Source organism: Chiloscyllium plagiosum, chromosome 6, assembly GCF_004010195.1.
Source record: "Chiloscyllium plagiosum isolate BGI_BamShark_2017 chromosome 6, ASM401019v2, whole genome shotgun sequence".
NCBI classification, from domain to species: domain Eukaryota; kingdom Metazoa; phylum Chordata; class Chondrichthyes; order Orectolobiformes; family Hemiscylliidae; genus Chiloscyllium; species Chiloscyllium plagiosum.
The window spans coordinates 75,979,298-75,999,365 of record NC_057715.1 but is presented as its reverse complement, the minus strand read 5'-3'; the positions used below and the strand labels follow the sequence as shown (position 1 = coordinate 75,999,365).

The 20,068-nt window shown below is 42.2% G+C and overlaps 1 protein-coding gene across 1 annotated transcript in view; it reads right to left on the bottom strand.

The window, feature by feature from the left end:
• LOC122551059 overlaps positions 1-20,068 on the bottom strand; it is a 69,537-nt gene that overhangs the window by 20,842 nt on the left and 28,627 nt on the right. Inside the window, exons 3-7 of the mRNA XM_043692701.1 lie at positions 11,949-12,049; positions 10,491-10,573; positions 7,440-7,504; positions 4,039-4,070; positions 1,294-1,399 (exon numbers count right to left, since the gene is read on the bottom strand). Coding sequence (XP_043548636.1) covers positions 1,294-1,399; positions 4,039-4,070; positions 7,440-7,504; positions 10,491-10,573; positions 11,949-11,965 — 303 coding nt within the window. The 5' untranslated portion in view covers positions 11,966-12,049. The remainder of the gene's footprint in view (positions 1-1,293; positions 1,400-4,038; positions 4,071-7,439; positions 7,505-10,490; positions 10,574-11,948; positions 12,050-20,068) is intronic.

The window sequence follows — 20,068 nt, the reverse complement described above, 5'->3', positions numbered from 1 at the left end:
GATAATTGAGGTTCCTCTGTAATTGGTTTCACTTAAGTTGAGGACATTGGTTTGGAGACCGGAGATACACTCCCTCAAAGAGAATCTGAGATTCTACCACATTGTGACCACTAACACCCTCATGGATCCTTAAATACAACATTTTATTTTTGTTCTTCCCAAAACCTTACAGTTCTGAAGAGGAGTCATTCTGGACTCAAAACATTAACCATTTCACTCTCCACAGATGCTGCAAAACCTGCAAAGTTTCATCAACATCTTGTGCTTGTTCCGGTTTTCAGCGTCCACATTATTTTGCCTTATTTAAAAGTAATGCCTTATCAAATAAAATAATTTAATATCAGGAAATTAACAAAACACTCAATATTAAAGTATCAAAGAAATCTTAACAAAACAGTAAAGTAATTGTAATTAAGTCTACGGTCCAGAAAAATACTTTTGAATAGCTAACCTAATTTAGATTCAAAACAAAACTGGAACAATTATGGCCTTTTTTAAGGACGCTAAAGGTTGAAAGAATAATTAGCGTTGACTGTAATCAAACCTGCTAGTGCTCTGACAAAGGCTCATGGAACTAAAAATATTAACTGTTGTTCTCTCCACAAATGCTGCCAGACCTGTTGACTTTGTTGGTTTAGATTTCCAGCAATCGCAGTTCTTCTGTTTTATTTTGTTGCTAGAGCTAAAATTTTAAACAGAAGTGTTTGGAACTTTTACAAATCAATTATTTTGCCTTAAGCAAACCAGTTACTTTCTTAAAGTGAGTTAGTTCCCCATTTTTAACTTTGAACAGATCTAGCAGTAACAGGCTTTCACTATTTTGGATCAAATAAATTTCAACCATTAATAAAGTTATCACTTCTCCCAGATCAAGTTGCAGAAAGCCCATGACTGCTTATAATGTGCTATTTAATATGCTGTTTCCTCATAATAAATATCAGTTACTTTCAACTCAGTGCTGACTGCATTGTTCCTCCAAAGTCCTCCCTGCTGGTCATCAGTGAGAAAGATCACTAAGGGTCTTTCTGCAAAAATATAATGAGGGTCTGTTAAGATCAGAGACCCTCTCATCGCCTTAGTGGAAATATAAATGATTACCTAAATCAAATTCAACATGTAGGACATGACTGCAACACAAACCAAAGCTAATGATGTTTGCAAGGCACGTCAGTATTTTTTGTAATGTTTTAGGAAAGATCTTCACAAATTTCCTCCCTCTAATCACAAAACATTATTAGTCAAAAAAAAAATAAAAATCACACTTACAGAGAAGCAACACTAATAGTTACATACCATTTTCAGCTCTAAATAATCCTGACGTTCCTTATGCGTAGCTGACAATTCTGGGCACATAATGCTACTTTCACATTCACCATTCATCCTCATTTGTTCAAAGAAACTATTTAACAAACAAACAAATATATATATGTCAAATTCGACAGCTAATCAACACCCGTGGTATTTAGTAAAAGATCTCCTACAAGTCTTTGAATAAAGTCGATTTATTTCTGTTGTATTCTTTAGAAATGATATTTTCAGAAATAAATTACAAATTAGGTTTCAAATCACTTATAAGAACGTTTCCCAAAAATACCATAACAAATGTAATTCAGATATGGCATTTCACAGCAAAATATACAACTGAAGAAGGATCTCTTAGCTCAAGATGTTATCTGTTTTCTCTCCACAGATGCTGCCACACCTGCTGAGTTTCTCTAACTTTTTTTGGTTCAGATTTCCAGCATCTGCAGTTCTTTGTTTTACAATACAGATCAATTTGGTTAAATACAGTAACAACACTCGTGTCCCTCATTCTACATACAGGCAAACTGTATAAACAATTATATTAAATATTTTAATTTTATGCTCAATTATCAGCAGGACTTTTAAAATATTCATTCCAACCTCAATATCCTTCTGGAAGAGGGCCCTAAAGTTTTGGCCTTTGCCATTGAATCTGTGTTCATTGCCAACACAAGGAAATAAAAATTATGATGCAGAATCCTGACCAGGTTCTCAAGTCTCTACCTTGACATACTTAGCATCAAAAATTCTCTTTCAGACTTGAGTACACGCAACAAATGAGCACTTTGCAGTCCTCAGGTGTACAGAATTCCAAATATTCATAACTGTAAGTGGTCAATATCTTATTGAAGTTGTGGTCTCCATTTCTAGATTCCTTCAGGCAAGAGGGATTTAATCCAATCAAGCCCCTTCGGAAATGTGTATGTTTCAATGAAATCATTTTTCATGAAATGTAGGGTATCCAGAAACATAAGTTAGAAATAGTCAAAAGTCTGACAATATACCAATTTGTTTATTTTTTTAAAAAATTACATCATAAAAACTGAGTCATTAGTTAATCTCAGAAGATTTTTCTTTAAAAAAAGTTTTAGATTTTTTTAAACTTCAGATAAAATCTATATTCTGTGGATTGTATTGTCATAGGCTTATGTGCTTTTAAAAGAAAAGCTGCATCATTTAAAATTAATTACTGCCAATAGAAAATAGCAATTACATCAATCACAGAAAATTTCCACACCTCAAGCTATGCAATATAGTTTTCAAAAAGTTCAATAAAACCACTTTACTCAAAAAAAAACAAAATACACTTTGTAAAGGAACATGCTTTGGTACATACCCATCATAGATCACATTTCTTGAAGCATCATAGACTCTCTACAGTGTGGAAACAGGCCACTCGGCCCAACACATCTACACCAAAGAGCATCCCACCCAGAATCTTTCCCCCCCCCCCCCCCGATCTCTGTAACCTTGCATGCCTCATGGCTAATCCACCCATTCTCCGACTATGGGAGGAAACCAAAAGATTCTGGAGGAAACCCATGCCAACATGGGGAAAATGTGCAGACTCCACACAGACAATCGACCAAGGTGGAATTGAACCCAGGTCCCTGGTGCTGTAAGACAGCAGTGCTAACCACTAAGCTACTGCCCGTTCCATCTAGCTCCATCCTTACTTGCAACAGCCTTCAACTTAACTAATAGGCTGCAGTTTCTGCCTCACAGCACAATTCATTGGGGCTTTTATTATTCTGTGATATTGTTTGCTTGCCCACTTTTTGTTCTCTAAGCTGCAGTATTTCCCTTCATGGTCGGCCAGCTTTCCCATGTATTTCCTACACTCCATATTCATCTGATAGTTATCTTTGCAAGCTTTTGCTTCTTCCATCTCAAAGCTGAAGAAAAATCTCAATTTGAGTTTGCACACTAAAAACTATAGTGAAGGGGTAAAAATTATTGAAAACATGGAGTATGCAGTAGAGATTCCTTAAAAGGCACCAAAGACAATATTTAAAAAACTCAAACCATGCATTGTCAGTTATCTATTTTCTTTTTTCTGAAACGATCTTATGTCCACTTATCTGCATTCTCTCCATACGTATTTCTCAATTTGCTACTCCTCCCCTCCACCAACCCCTCACCTCATTTTCTCTGCCAAAATACATCTACAATGTTATTGCCTAATTCAGGTACTACTGGAGTGCGCCTCTTGGCTTCCTAAACACACTGCAGGTCTCTAGCAACCTAGACTCTCACCTCTCCTTACCATCCCATTTACCTCATCCCACAATCTTACACCTGGTCACTTCACTATCCCCTCCCTTCTGAAATAATTGCACAGCAAGCATTATCAGTTATAAAAAGGAGGTAATCTGGTAACTTCCAAGTTTTTCTTTTGTTTGGAAATGTTCTGTTCAGAAGGTATCTGAGAACACAGCATACATTTTCCTTGTAAATCATGAATTCCCATAATTCTATCCAGTAAACCACCTCAAATCAATTAAATTTTGTACATATGGGAATAATAGAAATGTTCTTTGCAAAAGGTATTGAAAGGTACAAGCATTCAATGTTCAATTTCCCTCCAGAACCTTTATTGAACAATATATTCACAGCCGAAACCTCAAAACATACACACTCAATTTTTCTTCCCCTACACATTAGTTTCAGCTTTCGATAACAGACAGCTTCTGAACACATTTGTAGAATCGACAAGCAGATGGTAAATTTTACCTTTCAGGTATTCCTTTCTGGTTCCAGTTAGTCTGCAAATTAAAAACACAAAGTTAGTTCAAATGCAAAGAATAAATTACTACACAAACTACAGTCGGTTCTGATATAACACAATAGTTCAGTTCTCATGTGATCTTGTGCGACAAGAGCAAAGTGCATTAGCTGGAATTGCATTATAGCCAATACAGGTAAGAAAAATTTGCAATTTACAAATAACAGCCTAAATTCTTCAATCACGTTAAAGCCAATTCACATTGAATAAACACAGGATAGAACACAGAAACACAAGAACTGACTCAACTATGAAAATAAGATTGTTTAAAGTTTGTGAGAAGATTTGTAGCTCGGGTGCTCGTTGCTGTGGTTCTGTTCGCCGAGCTGGAAGTTTTTGTTGCAAACGTTTCGTCCCCTGTCTAGGTGACATCCTCAGTTCTTGGGAGCCTCCTGTGAAGCACTTCTGTGGTGTTTCCTCCGGCATTTATAGTGGCTTGTCCCTGCCGCTTCCGGTTGTCAGTTTCAGCTGTCCGCTGTAGTGGTTGGTATATTGGGTCCAGGTCGATGTGTTTGTTGATGGAGTTTGTGGATGAGTGCCATGCTTCTAGGAATTCCCTGGCTGTTCTTTGTTTCGCTTGCCCTATAATGGTAGTGTTGTCCCAGTCGAATTCATGTTGCTTGTCGTCTGCTGTGTGGCTACTAGGGATAGCTGGTCATGTCGTTTCGTGGCTAGTTGGTGTTCATGGATGCGGATCGTTAGCTGTCTTCCTGTTTGTCCTATATAGTGTTTTGTGCAGTCCTTACATGGGATTTTTGTACAAACTCCATCAACAAACACATCGACCTGGACCCAATATACCGGCCACTACAGCGGACAGCTGAAACTGACAACCGGAAGCGGCAGGACAGGCCACTATAAATGCCGGAGGAAACACCACAGAAGCGCTTCACAGGAGGCTCCCAAGCACTGAGGATGTCACCTAGACAGGGGACGAAACGTTTGCAACAAAAACTTCCAGCTCGGCGAACAGAACCACAGCAATAAGATTGTTTCATTAAAACAGCAGGTCTCCTGCCATCTTATTACAAGATGTAGTCTACACCACTGCTGTCATCAATGTGCACCTGGAATAAAGAGCTGGTATCCACTCTGCCCAGAAACCCAAAGTTAGTGCCTGTTGGTATATGTGCGGTATCATTAATGGTTAACCACAAGAGGAATACACACAATTACATTTGGCATTTCAGTGACTACAGTCAGCCAGCACTCTGCTCACTATTACGGTCAGTGCCCATTTGCTGCCCCACTTGAATTGTAAACAAACAGCACTGGAACAAAGCAGCGAGTGAGGAAAGTGAGGAGGGAGCAAGTGTGGAAACTGGAGCTGTGAGAATATCACAACTCCAGAATTTTACTGGAATTGATTTAAATGTGTAAAGATTATTCATTTTATTCAATGTTTTGCTACAGGCAGTTACCTGCGTGCTTCACTGTTTCACAGTCTATCTCACTGACTGCATCTGCTTGGCCACTAAGTGCAGTTGCAGCAGTGGCAAACAGTGTTAAATCAATACCTGAGAATTTCTTCTTATAAAAATACACTGTTTGTTTAATAATTAAATAATGTTATAGAAACAATATCTTGCACCCTAGACAGTAAATCCAGGTGCCCTCCAAATTAATATAATCAGCCACAGTAAATCCCCACTTAACGGCTGCAACTGTATTTCTGAAAAGCACAACTTTAACTCAACAAATGTAAGCTAATCAATTAAGATGCACATTAAAAGTGATACAAGAACTGTACTCAGTCCTATAGAACCTTTTGGTCAGAAAATATTAAAATATTACATACTGTAAGTTGCAGTGTTTTACATAGCTATAGCCCCAGATTGGTAGATGAAGTAACTTTAAAGATAGAATAAATATTTTAAAAAGTGAGGTTTGGAGAAGATTTGTAGCTCAGGTTGAGCTTCTGGATGTAGGTTTGCTCGCTGAGCTGGAAGGTTTGTTTTCAGACATTTCGTCACCATACTACGTAACATCTTCAGTGAGCCTCCGAATAAAGCACTGGTGGTATCGCCAGCTTTCCATTTATATGTTTGGATTTCCTTGGGTTGGTGATTTCATTACCTGTGGTGACATTTCCTATGGTGATGTCATTTCCTGTTCTTTTTCTCAGGGGGTGGTAAACAGGATCCAAGTCAATGTATTTGTTGATCGAGTTCCAGTTGGAATGCCATGCTTCTTGGAATTCTCATGCATGTCTGTTTGACTTGTCCTAGGATCGATGTGTTGTCACAGTCGAAGTGGAGCCCTTCCTTATTTGTATGTAAAGGATACTAGTGAGAGAGGGTCATGTCTTTTTGTGGCTAAAAAGTTGATGTTCATGTATCCTGGTGGCCAGTTTTCTGCCTATTTGTCTATTGTATTCTTTGCCACTGTTCTTGCAAGGTATTTTGTAGAGGCATTCCAACCAAAACTACCAATAAACATATTGACTTGGATCCCATTTACCACCTCCTGAGAAAACAAACAGGAAATGATATCACCATAGGAAATGTCACCAACGCAAGGAAACCCAAACATACAAATAGAAAGTGGACTACACCATCACAGCTTTATTTGGAGGCCTCACTGAAGATGTTACCTGGCACGGTGACGAAACATCTGAAAACAAACCTTCCAGCTCAGCGGGTTAACCTACATCCATTAAAAAAGTGAACTTTGTATTTACTTCCCACACACAATGCTGCTTGCAAAACCTCTTGCTCAAAGATCCCACTCCCTGACCACATGCTCCAACCTGTGAAAAGGAGGGCTCTGAAGAGGGCAGCATGGTGGCTCAGTGGTTAGCGCTGTTACCTCAGTTCCAGGGACCTGAGTTCAATTCAACCCTCGGGCAACTGCCTGTGTAGAGTGTGCAAATTCTCTTCTCCTCCACCTCCTACCCCCTCTCCCTCCCTCCAATGCTCTGGTTTCCATCTACAGTCCAAAGATGTGCAGGTTAGGTGGAATGGCCATAGTAGTCCAGTCCATAGTATCCAGGGATGTGCCAGCTAGATGAATTAGCCATTGGAAATGTAGAGTTACAGGGATAGGGTAGGGCTGTGGGTCTGATACTTTGTTTGGAGGGTCAGTGTGGACTCAAATAGGCCAAAGAGCCTGCTTCCACACTGTAGGGATTCTATGATTCAAAAGCATCAAGAGGCAAAAAAAAAAAGCAGCTTTGACTTGCATATGGTATGGTGTAAATCAGAGCAGTAGCAGAAAGAGGATAAGAGAACAGCAGGTAACTGAGAACCAGAGGATCAGCATGGACAAAGGGCACAGAACATGCTCTAGAATGGATTTGAGAGATTAATAGTGTGCATTTATTGAAATTATATATCATCAATACACTTACCTTGTCAAAATTTGAAGGGTCTAATTCTGACTTCACATGTTTACATTCCTGATGTAATATTCTTTCTATAATTTAAATTTTTTTTAGCAATATTATAATATTGTTTGATAATAAATAATAATAGAAAAGTTTTCATACTGCTATTTAACTAAAAACAAACTACTTCTTTAGCACAACAAAAGAAAAGTCAAAAATCACAATACCAGGTTTGCTTGGAAATACTAGCTTTCAGAATATTGCTTCTTCTTCAGATAACCTAAAGGAACAGTACTTTGAAAGCTAGTACTTCTAAAAGAAACCTTTTCGACTATAACCTGGTGTTGTGCGATTTTTGACTTTGTCTACCCCAGTCCAACACCGGCGTTTCCACATTAAAAAAATGTCAATGTTCTTCTATCACCAATTATTCAAATACCCAATTGAACTGTAACTTTGGAATCCGCTAAATTAACCTGTCACACATCTTTATTGAGATAGCTTTCAATTTTTCATATGAAATGGAAAAAAGGTAACCTAGCAGAGGTTTTTTTTAAAAAAAATAGAAGCATATGAATTAGAAGCAAAAACCCTTCAGGCCTTCCAGTTTCTGTGTCTTTCATTATTATCACTCTGCTCTGTTTGCAGTCAGAATTTCACGTTCTTACCTACTCCTATAACCTAAGATTCCTTTACATAACAAGAATCTTCTTCCACCTTAAATAATGAATAACTCTACCTTCTGCAATCCAAAATTACACAATCCTGAGAGAAAATAAATTCTCCTAAACTTGGTCCTAAAAGGATGACCCCAACTTTAAAAAGTGTTCCTGAATTTGGAACTCATACACAAAAAGAAACACGTACATCTTAAGGCCATTCAGGATATTACACTCTTTAACCAAGTCACCCCTCATTCATCTAAACTAACTCAGAACGTTATGAAGATGGGCCACTGGACTTGAAACAAACCTTTTCTCTTCATAGAATCTGCCAGACCTGAGTTTCTCCAACAATTTCTGCTTTTGATCATTCTTTGTACCTGCATACAAAACTTCTGTGATATTCATGCACTAGGACATCTAAATCCTGTTGCATCTTTCAATTCTGCAGTTCTTGTCTGTTCGAATAATTCTTTTATTCTTCTGGCCAGAGTGAAAAGTTTGCATTTTCCCATTTCATCGTTCACAGCCTATTAGTCCGCATCCTCATTTATCACGTACATATCCTTTCCTAACTGTTTGCGTTATCTGCATATTTAGCCTATAGTTTCCAGTTTGCTGCCTCTCTCACTTCTTGAATTGAGAGGCTATATTTCTTACTAACCTGAACCTAAAATTTTGGAAAATTAACACATTCAGCTCCTTGGCACCTCTTCTGGCCATAAATTGAAGTAAACGGCACTGAACTTGCAGCCTGAGATTACCAATAATGCATTAAACTGCAAAACAGACTTCAATAAACCTGCATCTGCAGTCATTGTTTTTACCTTCAATAAACCTGGTCAGTTGTGCGCCAACAGCAGAGACTGACCTCAAATGTAATGAATTAACACAGCTCAAGCATTAAATAAGGTATTTAACCTGGGAACCTGCCATCTTTAAAGTCTGTTCTACACATCAGTGTAATTAGGTAGGTCAGGTCAAAATTTATGCCTTGCTAACATCACCCACATCTTAAGAACAAAAAAAAAAGGCATTTGTTCAAATCTAACCCAGATTTAATGAGAGACAAGTTTCCGTGTTGTTACTTCTCTTTTTCTGATTCAGCTGGTCTTCAGCAGTATGGAGTATGCTAAATAGGTAAATCACCAAGTATCTAGTTGAGGAGATAAGTGGCAGTGAGGCTGAAGTTTCCTCCTTGGTGGCAAATAAGACTGTCCAGAATAACTGCTCATCAATCTCCAGTGCCAGGGTCTTCTCCCTCCCATCCTTGCTGCTCCAACCATCACAGGTTCAGGATCCAGAAGAGCAGCAAGGCAGACAGATTCTGTCATGCAATTTTCCTGTCATTGGAAATACCAGGGCTGCCCCTCCAAGGTATCTGTTGTAACGCCTAACAATGTTCAGTTGTCAGTTCATAATCTCAGCAATGTCAGTTTAATTGACAGTTCAGAGTGGGAAAGATCTTCAGGCAACAATGTAGCTAGCCATCTTTAAATTTATATGGAACTTATAAACTGTTACAGACAAAACTGCTTCATACCTTGGGTTGCTTCATCTTCCAATTGCTTTTTATAAGAAAAATAGAACTGTTTGGTTCTGGTGAACTTTCACTGGACTCCCCCTAAAGCAAGCATATCCCTAAGGCAAGGAGGCCAAAACTTAAGTATTTCTAGACATGGTTTCATTATCACAAGTGAAGTCAATCAGTAATTTCAGACAGCACAACAGTATGGACATTTTATGTTAGTGAATAGGGGATAAAGAGAATTAAAAGAGGTTACGCATAAGTGATCTGCTGTCCCTGTGGTGGGCTTAGTGGCAGAGTGGAGGCATTTAATCAGGTGCAGAATGGCTGAAGAGAGTATGGTAAGTAGCAACCTGCTCTCAGCCAAACATGATCACAGTAGTCTATGCAGGTTGTGTCAGTGATACCTTTTTAGATATTAAAGACATCAAGGAGTATGGCAAAAAAGTAGGATTGTATTGGGATACAGGATCAGCCATGAGTGTACTGAATGATGGAGCAGGCACAAAGGGCTGAAAGGCCTATTTCTAGCTTCTATGCTTCTACCATAATTACTGGATCCTTGTAACTAATTTTGCTTTAACTCACAAAGCACTTTCTTTGGACTGTAATTTCAGCAAACTGCAAATACCCCTTTTCACCAGCTCAGCAAGCCCACATGATATTTAACATCTGCATCTCTTCTATTTTGATTCAATTAAACAGTGGATCACAAAATGCCATTTGTTCTCAAAATTCTAGCAATTCAAAGTCATCTGACATGTTAATTAACTTAATTTCTTAGCTGTTAATTTTACATCTTGAAACTAGAAGTTATGTACTAAAACACAAACTATGAAATACGTATTTGCAAAACTTATTTGATAACTTTTTTTCAAAAGACACCTGTGACAAGAAGCTTGTCTTCATTTTGTTGCTTTGGGTCATTGGAAACTTCAGAATCTTCAGTAACCATTTGGATATTGTTCCTGCAGAACAAATAGTTTAAAATAAGAGTAATTCTAGAATAGTATTAAAATAGGTAGTATTGACAATTAAAAATTTATTAATAACTAAAAAACATAATGATGATACTGAGTCAATCTTTAAATTCCCATGAAAATTCAATTTATATGAAGGTCAAAATTGAGCCAAAAACCAAATTAGGCCAGAGTCAAAGGGCTGAATTATATGAGAAACTTGCTAAGTATCAATTTTGGTGAGTTACATGAAGCATTAAAAGTCACAGCAAACAACTGTTGCAAGAGCGCTAAACTGACTTTCTTCAAAATTTAGTGAGCTGCGACAGCAGAGAACAGAGACTGCTCCTGAGCTATGGAAGAAGTTAACACCACCATGTAACACTGCAACTCTAATACATTCAGTGACCCAAGGACCAATCTCTCAGCTGCTGGCAGGCAAATGAGGTCAGTCATTGATAACTGGTCACTAGTCTATAGACCAATCAACATCTTGTTGCTACCAAAAGTTGCATTTGTTATATGACAGTTTATGGACAGCAGTAGGTAGGTGCCAGCAGGCTGGAGGGCATCAGCAACAGGGTGAAAACATTAGCACCAGCACAAGGGCAAGAGTATTAATTAAAGCAAGAGACTGAAAGTGTATTCCAGAATTAGAGCCATTCATATGTGACAAACACAACAAAATACACAATGCAAAAACCCAAGAGGGAGGCCATTGAAATCAAGACTTGTGTGTTAGCTAATTTTAATTTACGCAGTACTTTTTATACAATAGATCACTAGTTGAACTGAGGACAGTCTGCATTCTCAAAATCTCTCCATAATAAGCTCCTCTAATAAACATTCCTGAAGAAGGGCTTATGCCTGAAATGTCAATTCTCCTGCTCCTTAGATGCTGCCTGGCCTGCTGTGTTTTTCCAGCACCACATTTTTCAACTCTGGTCTCCAGCATCTGCAGTCCTCACTTCCTCCTCTAATAAACATTCAAGTTAGCTATTTCAGATTCAATGTTATTCATTAAAGTTTGCATTTATTTTTCCCTAATTTAATAACACTAAAAAATGAACAAAATTCTATGGTTATTCCTCTTAAATGCTATGATAATTAAACTTTAATAATCACTGCACACCTTGATTCCCCCCCCCCCCCCTCCACTTGCTGACAGATTAAAACTGAGTATTGCAACTAGGTAGTAGTTTGGGGGTTGAAAAAAGAAAAAAAAATTGAGTGTGTGTAAAAAAGCCATGCCATATTAATCACTTCCTCATTTTGGGCACAATTCTTCCAGGTCAACAGCAAGCATTGAAGTTTTGCCTCTGCCCACAAAAAATGGCCTGATATTTCACCATTATCACAGTATAGTATCTTCATAAAATCTTACTTTGTATCATGTAACATCTCTTCTGTAAATAATGCATCAATGATGTACTTATCAAGTGGAAGAGCCTCCACTCCAGGATCTGCACCCACTGGTATAGGAACCTAGAAAAAGTAAAACCAGACAGATCAAAATGTTTATAAGCACTTCTTAATACCTGACCACAAGACACAGGAACAGAATTTAGCCATTCGGCTGATTTGCCATTCGATCATGTCTGATGTGTTTCTCAACCCCACCTTTTTGCCTTCTCCTCATGAAGAATTAAGAATTTCTCTCATTTGAAATACACTCAAAATGACTTAGCCTCCACAGCTTTCTATGGCAGAGTTCCATAGATTCACCACTCTGGCGGAAGAAATTCCTCCTCATCACACTGCTGAAGGGTCTCCCCTTCACTCTGAGGCTGTTTTCCTAATTACTTATTAACATCTCTTCTATCCAAAGTCTTAAGACTTGGGTCTAAGAAAAATTAACAGCAAAATTCACAGCTGACCTTGGAGGAACCTGTGTGGGAGAGCTCATAGCACAGAGGCAGCTAAGTGCATAGATTTTAAGAGTAAGATTACTGTTTTTTGTAAATCTACAATAGTGAGAAGAGTGGGTTCTTTTTTTGACTCTCTGTTTTATTGAGATCTATCTCTTGATTAAATTTTTAAAATATAAAACATAGGTATTAAGTTAGTCTGGAGCAGTGTTTTATTTGAGAACAGTAAGATTGTGCAATTTTCTGGGTCTTTAAATTGTTATGGTGCAAAGATGGCTTTTAATAGAGTGATGTGCTCTTCTCGGATGTGGGAGATTAGGGAGAGTTTCCATGTTACTGATGATTATGACTGAAGGAAGTGTGTTTGGTTGTGAATTCTATCAGATCACATGGATCAACTGAAAAGGCAGTTAGAGGCAATGAGGAATTTACAGGAGCTAGGGGATGGATAGCAGGAAGGGAGAAAAAAAAGATACAGTCAGGTAGATGGGTTACCTCCAAGAAAAGTAGGAGGGGAAGCAGGTACTACAGGAGTCTCCTGTGGCTATCCTCATCTCAAACAAGGATGCGGTTTTGGAAAACATAGGGGATGGACTCTCAGGAGAATGTAGCACTACTAGCCAAATTTCTGTAACCAAAGCTGGAACTAATGTAACAGTGGGTACATCAGGTTCCAAGCGATCAAGTATATATGGGACTCTAGTCAGAGGCAAAGATAGACGTTTCTGTGGCCAACAGCGAGAAATCAGAATGGTATGCTGCTTCCTTGACTCCAGGATCAAGGATACCTCAGAGTGCAGAATATTCTCAAAAAGGGGAGAGGGACCAGCAGAAGGTCATTGTACACTCTGGAACTAACTACATAGGAAGGGTAAAGATGATATTCTGAAGGGAGAACACAGGAAGCTCGGCAGGAATTTAAAGAAGTCCTCGAGGGTAGTGTGGGAAAAGATTTGCTCACCCACAACAGTCCCACAAAAGCAAAATTGGCCAAACTGTACCAAAAACACCCAGAATTCCCAAGTAGGCTCACAAGCCAAATCAGGCAGCCCATACAGATAAGAGAATACACTTTAAGCTCGCTAACAGTGACAGAGCACCACAGATATCTCAAAGCCCTAAGGACACTTTCACAACCCAGCAACACCAAAGCCACACAAAGGACAGGTCAGACAGAGAGGCACCAGCAAGGACATGCTTCAGGAACAGGACAATGGAAGCACCTCACCACTTCAGAGGAGACATTAACACCTACCTGTGAAGAGGAATGGAATCACTGGTACTGTCAGGATGTTGCATTGTGTGAAGGAACAGGACATTCATCAGATAACTGTTTCTAATTAGCATCCTTGTACCTAGATTACTCCATTTCTACATACATTGTAGTTTCCCATTTCTTAATCAGCCTTATTGTGCAGCATTAATATAAAACTGGTCTCATTCTCAGCTCTGGGAAGAGAAATTCTGACCTACCTGTACAGACTGTCAGTTCTGTGCCAGCCTAGTCAGTTTCTCTTCCAGCGATATCGCTTGCAATAAACTGCTTGTCAATTTCACTTCGAGCTGTGTTTTGTGATTGCTAAGCTATTGGGCAAATTTCTCCAACAGGTAGTAATATCTGGATTACTCTTGATGCTACAAGCTAGTGAGGGTAGGAATAGGAGGATAGAACAGAAGAATGCTTGGCTGAGGAGCTGGTGTAGAGGAGAAAGTTTCACATTTTTGTATTACTGCAACCTCTTATGGGGTAGAAGCAGCCTGTATAAAGGACAGATTGCACCTGAATTGGAAGGGGACTAATATATTGGCAGGGAGATTTGCTGGAGCTGTTCAGGAGGATTTAAACTAGTGAGGTGAGAGGGTTGCTGGGACACCAGGGAGATAGTGAGGAAACAAACGAGACGGAGACTGGTAGAGTTGGGAAAAGAAGTCAAACAGTCAGAGCAGGCAGGAACAAAACAGAGAACCAGTATGACTGAAATTAAACTGCACTTATTTCAATGCAAGAGGCCTAACAAAATAGGCAGATTAACTCAGGGCATGATTGAGAACAGGGGACTGGATATCATAGCAATCACAGGTATGTGGTTCAGGGATGGACAGAAATGGCAGCTTAATGTTTCAAGATTAGTGGTGCTGGAAAAGCACACCAGGTCAGGCAGCATCCGAGGAGCAGGAAAACTGACGTTTCGGGCAGGAGCCCTTCATCAGGAAATGAGGCCTCGATTTTCCTGCTCCTCGGATGCTGCCTGACCTGCTGTGCTTTTCCAGCACCACTCTAATCTTGACTCTGATCTCCAGCATCTGCAGTCCTCACTTTCGCCTAGCTTGGGTGGCACAGTGGCTAGCACTGCTGCCTCGCAGCGTTAGGGACCTGGGTTCGATTCCAGCCTTGGGCAACTGTCTGCATGAAGTTTGCACATTCTCCCTGTGTCTGCGTGGGTTTCCTCCCACAGTCCAAAGATGTGCAATTCAGGTGAATTGGCCATGCTAAATTGCCCATAGTGATAAGTGCATTAGTAAGGAGTAGAAGAATGGGTCTGCGTGGGTTACTCTTCGGAGGGTCGGTGTGAACTCGTTGGGCCGAAGGGTCTGTTTTTGCACTGTAGGGAATCTAATCAATGTTTCAGGATATAGATGCAATAGGAAGGGGAGTGCAGTTTTTGATAAGAGGTAAGATTACAGCTGTACTTAGGGACGATTTCCCTGGGAATATGTCCATGGACTTAATTGGATGGAACTGAGAAATAAGGAAGGGATGAGCACCTTCTTGGAATTATACTATAGACACCCCTCCAACAGTCAGCTGGAAGTTAAGAAACAAATTTGTAAGGGCATCTCCATTATCTGTAAGAATAATAGGGTTTTTATGGTAGGGGATTTTAACTTTCCAGACGTAGACTGAGGTTGCCATAGAGTTAAGGGTTTACATGGAGAGGAATATGTTTAGTGTGTACAAGAAAAGTTTCTGGTTCAGTATGTGGATGTACCCAATGCAAAACGTGCAAACCTTGACCTACGCTTGGAACTAAGGCAGGTGTCAGCGGGGGAATATTTTAGGACCATAATTCTATTAGTTTTAAAATATTGATGGAAAAGGATCAACCAGACCTAAAAGTTGAAGTTCTAAATTGGACGAAGGCCAATATTGACGGTATTAGGAAAGAACTTTCAAAAGCAGACTGGGGGCAGATGTTCGCAGGAAGACTGGAAAATGGGAAGCCTTCAAAATAAGAGTCCAAAGACAGTATACTCCTGTTAGGGTGAAAGTCAAGGCTGGTAGGTGTAGGGAATGCTGGGTGACTAGAGAAATTGTGGTTTTGGTTAAGAAAAAGAAGGAAGCATGTATCAAGCATGGAAAGCAGAGATTGAGCAAACTGCCTGAACTGCTGTGCTCTTCCAGCACCACTAATCCAGAACCTTAGAGTATAAAGGCTGTCAGAGTATACTTAAGGAGGAAATCGAGGGGGGGGTGCAAAATGGGGACATGAGACAGCTTTGGCAAATAAGGTTGAAGAGAATCCAAAGGGCGGCACAGTGGCTCAGTGGTTAGCACTGCTGCCTCACAGCGCCAGAGTCCCAGGTTTGATTCCAGTCTTGGGCGACTGTTTGTGTGGAGTTTGCATATTCTCCCAGTGTCTGCGTGGGTTTCCTCTGGGTGCTCAGGTTTCCTCCCACATTCCAAAAACGTGCAGGTCAGGTCAACTGGCCATGCTAAATTGTCCAGTGTTAGGTGCATTAGTCAGAGAAGTGCGGGGGGGAATACTCTTCAGAGGCTCGGTGTGGACTTCTTGGGCTGAAGGGCCTGTTTCCACACTGTAGGGAATCTCATCTAAATATATTAGAGACAAAAGAGAATAGGGACTCTTAAAGATCAGCAAGGCTGCCTACGTGTGGAAGTGTAGGAGATGGGGGAAGATAGTAAATGAGTATTTTGCAGTGCTTACTGTGAAAATTATGGAAGATATAGAACATGGATAAATAAATAGCAACATCTTGAAAACAATGTCTATATTACAGAGGTGGTGGTGCTGGACATCTTAAAACACATGAAGGAAGATAAATCCCCAGGCCCGGATCCAGATATTTGTCTCATCAATAGCGACAAGTGAGGTGCCAGAATACTGGAGGTTGGCTAACCTGGTGCCACTAATAAAAAAGGCAGTAAGGACAAGCTAGGGAACTATACAGCCTGACATCAGTGGTGGGCAAATTGTTGGAGGGAATACTGAAGGACAGGATGTATGTATTTGGAAAGACTAGAACTGATTAGGGACAGTCAACATGGTTTTGCAGCAGGAAATCCTGTCTCACTAACTTGATTTGGAGTTTTGAGGTAGTAATGAAGAGGATTTTAAGGGCAGAGTGGTGGACTGATCTACGTGAACTTCAGCAAGGTGTTCAATAAGGTTCCTCAGTAGACTGGTTCGCAAGGTTAGATCACATGGAATACAAGAACTCGTCATTTGGTTGCAGAACTGGGTCCAAGGTAGAAATCAGAATGGTGGTGGAGGATTGCTTTTCAGACTGAAGGCTGAGAGCCATTTATCTCTCCACCCTGGAGGCTCCCTCCCTCCATTCCTGATGAAGGGCTTTTGCCCGAAAGGTAAATTTTCCTGCTCCTCGGATGCTGCCTGACCTGCTGTGCTTTTCCAGCACCACTCTAATCTAGACGTTGGGAGATCATGTTGAGGCTGGACAGAACATTGATTAGGCCACTTTTGGAATACCGCATTCAATTCTGGTCTCTCTGCTCTCTGCTATATTGTGAAACTTGAAAAGGTTCAGAAAAGATTTACAAGGATGTTGCCAAGGCTGGAGGGTTTGGGCTATAGGGAGAGGCTGGGACTGTTTCCCTAAAGCATTGGAGGCTGAGGGGTGACCTTATAGAGGTTTACAAGATCATGAGGTGCATGGATAGGGTGAACATCCAAGGTCTTTTCCCAGGGTAGTGGGAGTCTAAAATTAGAGGTCATAGGTTCCAAGGTGGGGGGGGTTAAAAAAAAAGGGACCTGAGGGGCAATTTTTTCATGCAGTGTTTGGCACGTGTATGGAATGAGATACCAGAGAAAGTGGATGGGTACATGAATAGGAAGGGTTAAGGGACATGGGCCAAGTGCTGGCAAATGGGGCCAGATTAATTTAGGATATCTGGTCGGCATAGTCAATTTGGACCGAAGGGTCTATTTCCTTGCTGAACAGCACTATGACCAAATGCTCCAGTTGGTGTTCAGCCTGGAATCCTGGAACATACAGATATGTTATGAGGCATATGTGCTAATTTTCACAAGTAACAGATGTCCTCAAAGCATTAATAATGGAAAGAACAAGGTACTTGGGATAGGCGGAATAATCTGGGGCTGTCTTCCCTGGTGTGGAGACTGAGGGGTAGTCTTATAGAGGTTCATAAAATCACAAGGAGCATGGATAGGGTAAAGAGAAGATCTTTTCCTTGGGGTGATGGAGTCCAGAACTAGAAGAGCATAGGTTTAGAATGAAAGGGGAAAAATTTGAAAGGGATTTAAGGGTAAATTTTCACGCAGAGGGTGGGGTATGGAATGAGCTGCCACACGAAGTGGTGGAGGCTGGTACAATTACAACATTTAAAAAGGCATCTGGATGAGCATATGAATAGAGGGATACGGGCCAAGTGTTAGCAAATGTGACTCAATTAGTTTAGGATCTAATTAGCATGGATGAGTTGGACAAGAGGGTCTGTTATTGTGCTGCACATCCCAATGACTATGACTGCCACTCGTTCGATGAATTAAAACACTTGAAAAACATTGAGAGAGACAGACACACACACATACACAGCGCGCGAGCGACAGACACACACACACACAGCGCGCGAGCGACAGACACACACAGCGCGCGAGCGATAGACACACAGCGCGCGAGCGACAGACACACACACACAGCGCGCGAGAGACAGACACACACACAGCGCGCGGGAGACACACACAGCGCGCGACAGACACAGACACACAGCGCGCGACAGACACACACAGCGCGCGACAGACACACACACACACACACAGCGCGCGAGAGACAGACAGACACACACACACAGCGCGCGAGACAGACAGACACACACACAGCGCGCGAGAGACAGAGACACACACACTGCGCGAGAGACAGACAGACACACACACACAGCGCGCGAGCGACAGACACACGCACACAGCGCGCAAGCGACAGACACACACACAGCGCGCAAGCGACAGACACACACATAGCGCGCAAGCGACAGACACACACACAGCGCGCGCGAGCGACAGACACACACACACAGCGCGCGAGCGACAGAGACACACACACACAGCGCGCGAGCGACAGACACACAGCGCGCGAGAGACAGGGACACACACACACACAGCGCGCGAGAGACAGGGACACACACATCGCGCGAGTGACAGACACACACACACAGCGCACGAGCGACAGACACACACAGCGCGCGAGCGACAGACACACACACAGCGCGCGAGAGACAGACACACACACAGCGCGCAAGCGATAGGCACACACACACACACAGCGCGTGAGCGACAGACACACACAGCGCGCGAGCGACAGACACACACAGCGCGCGAGCGACAGACACACACACAGCGCGCGAGACAGACACAAACAGCGCGCGAGCGACAGACACACACACAGCGCGCGAGCAACACACACACAGCGCGCGAGCGACAGACACACACACAGCGCGCGAGCGACAGACACACACAGCGCGCGAGCGACAGACACACACACACACAGCGCGCGAGCGACAGAGACACACAGCGCGCGAGAGACAGGGACACACACACACAGCGCGCGAGAGACAGGGGGACACATCGCGCGAGCGACAGACACACACACAGCGCACGAGCGACAGACACACACACACAGCGCGCGAGCGACAGACACACACACACACACAGCGCGCAAGCGACAGACACACACACACACACAGCGCGCGAGCGACAGACACACACACACAGCGCGCAAGCGACAGACACACACACACACACAGCGCGTGAGCGACAGACACACACAGCGCGCGAGACAGACAGACACACACAGCGCGCGAGCGACAGACACACACACAGCGCGCGAGCGACAGACACACACAGCGCACGAGCGACAGACACACACAGCGCACGAGCGACAGACACACACACAGCGCGCGAGAGACAGACACACACACACATACAGCGCGCGAGCGACAGACACATACACAGCGCGCGAGCGACAGACACACACAGCGCACGAGCGACAGACACACAGCGCACGAGCGACAGACACACACACACAGCGCGCAAGCGACAGACACACACACACAGCGCGTGAGCGACAGACACACACAGCGCTCGAGACAGACAGACACACACAGCGCGCGAGCGACAGACACACACACAGCGCGCGAGCGACAGACACACACACAGCGCGCGAGAGACAGACACACACACACATACAGCGCGCGAGCGACAGACACATACACAGCGCGCGAGCGACAGACACACACACACAGCGCGCGAGCGACAGACACACACACACAGCGCGCGAGCGACAGACACACACACACAGCGCGCGAGCGACAGACACACACACACAGCGCGCGAGCGACAGACACACACACACAGCGCGC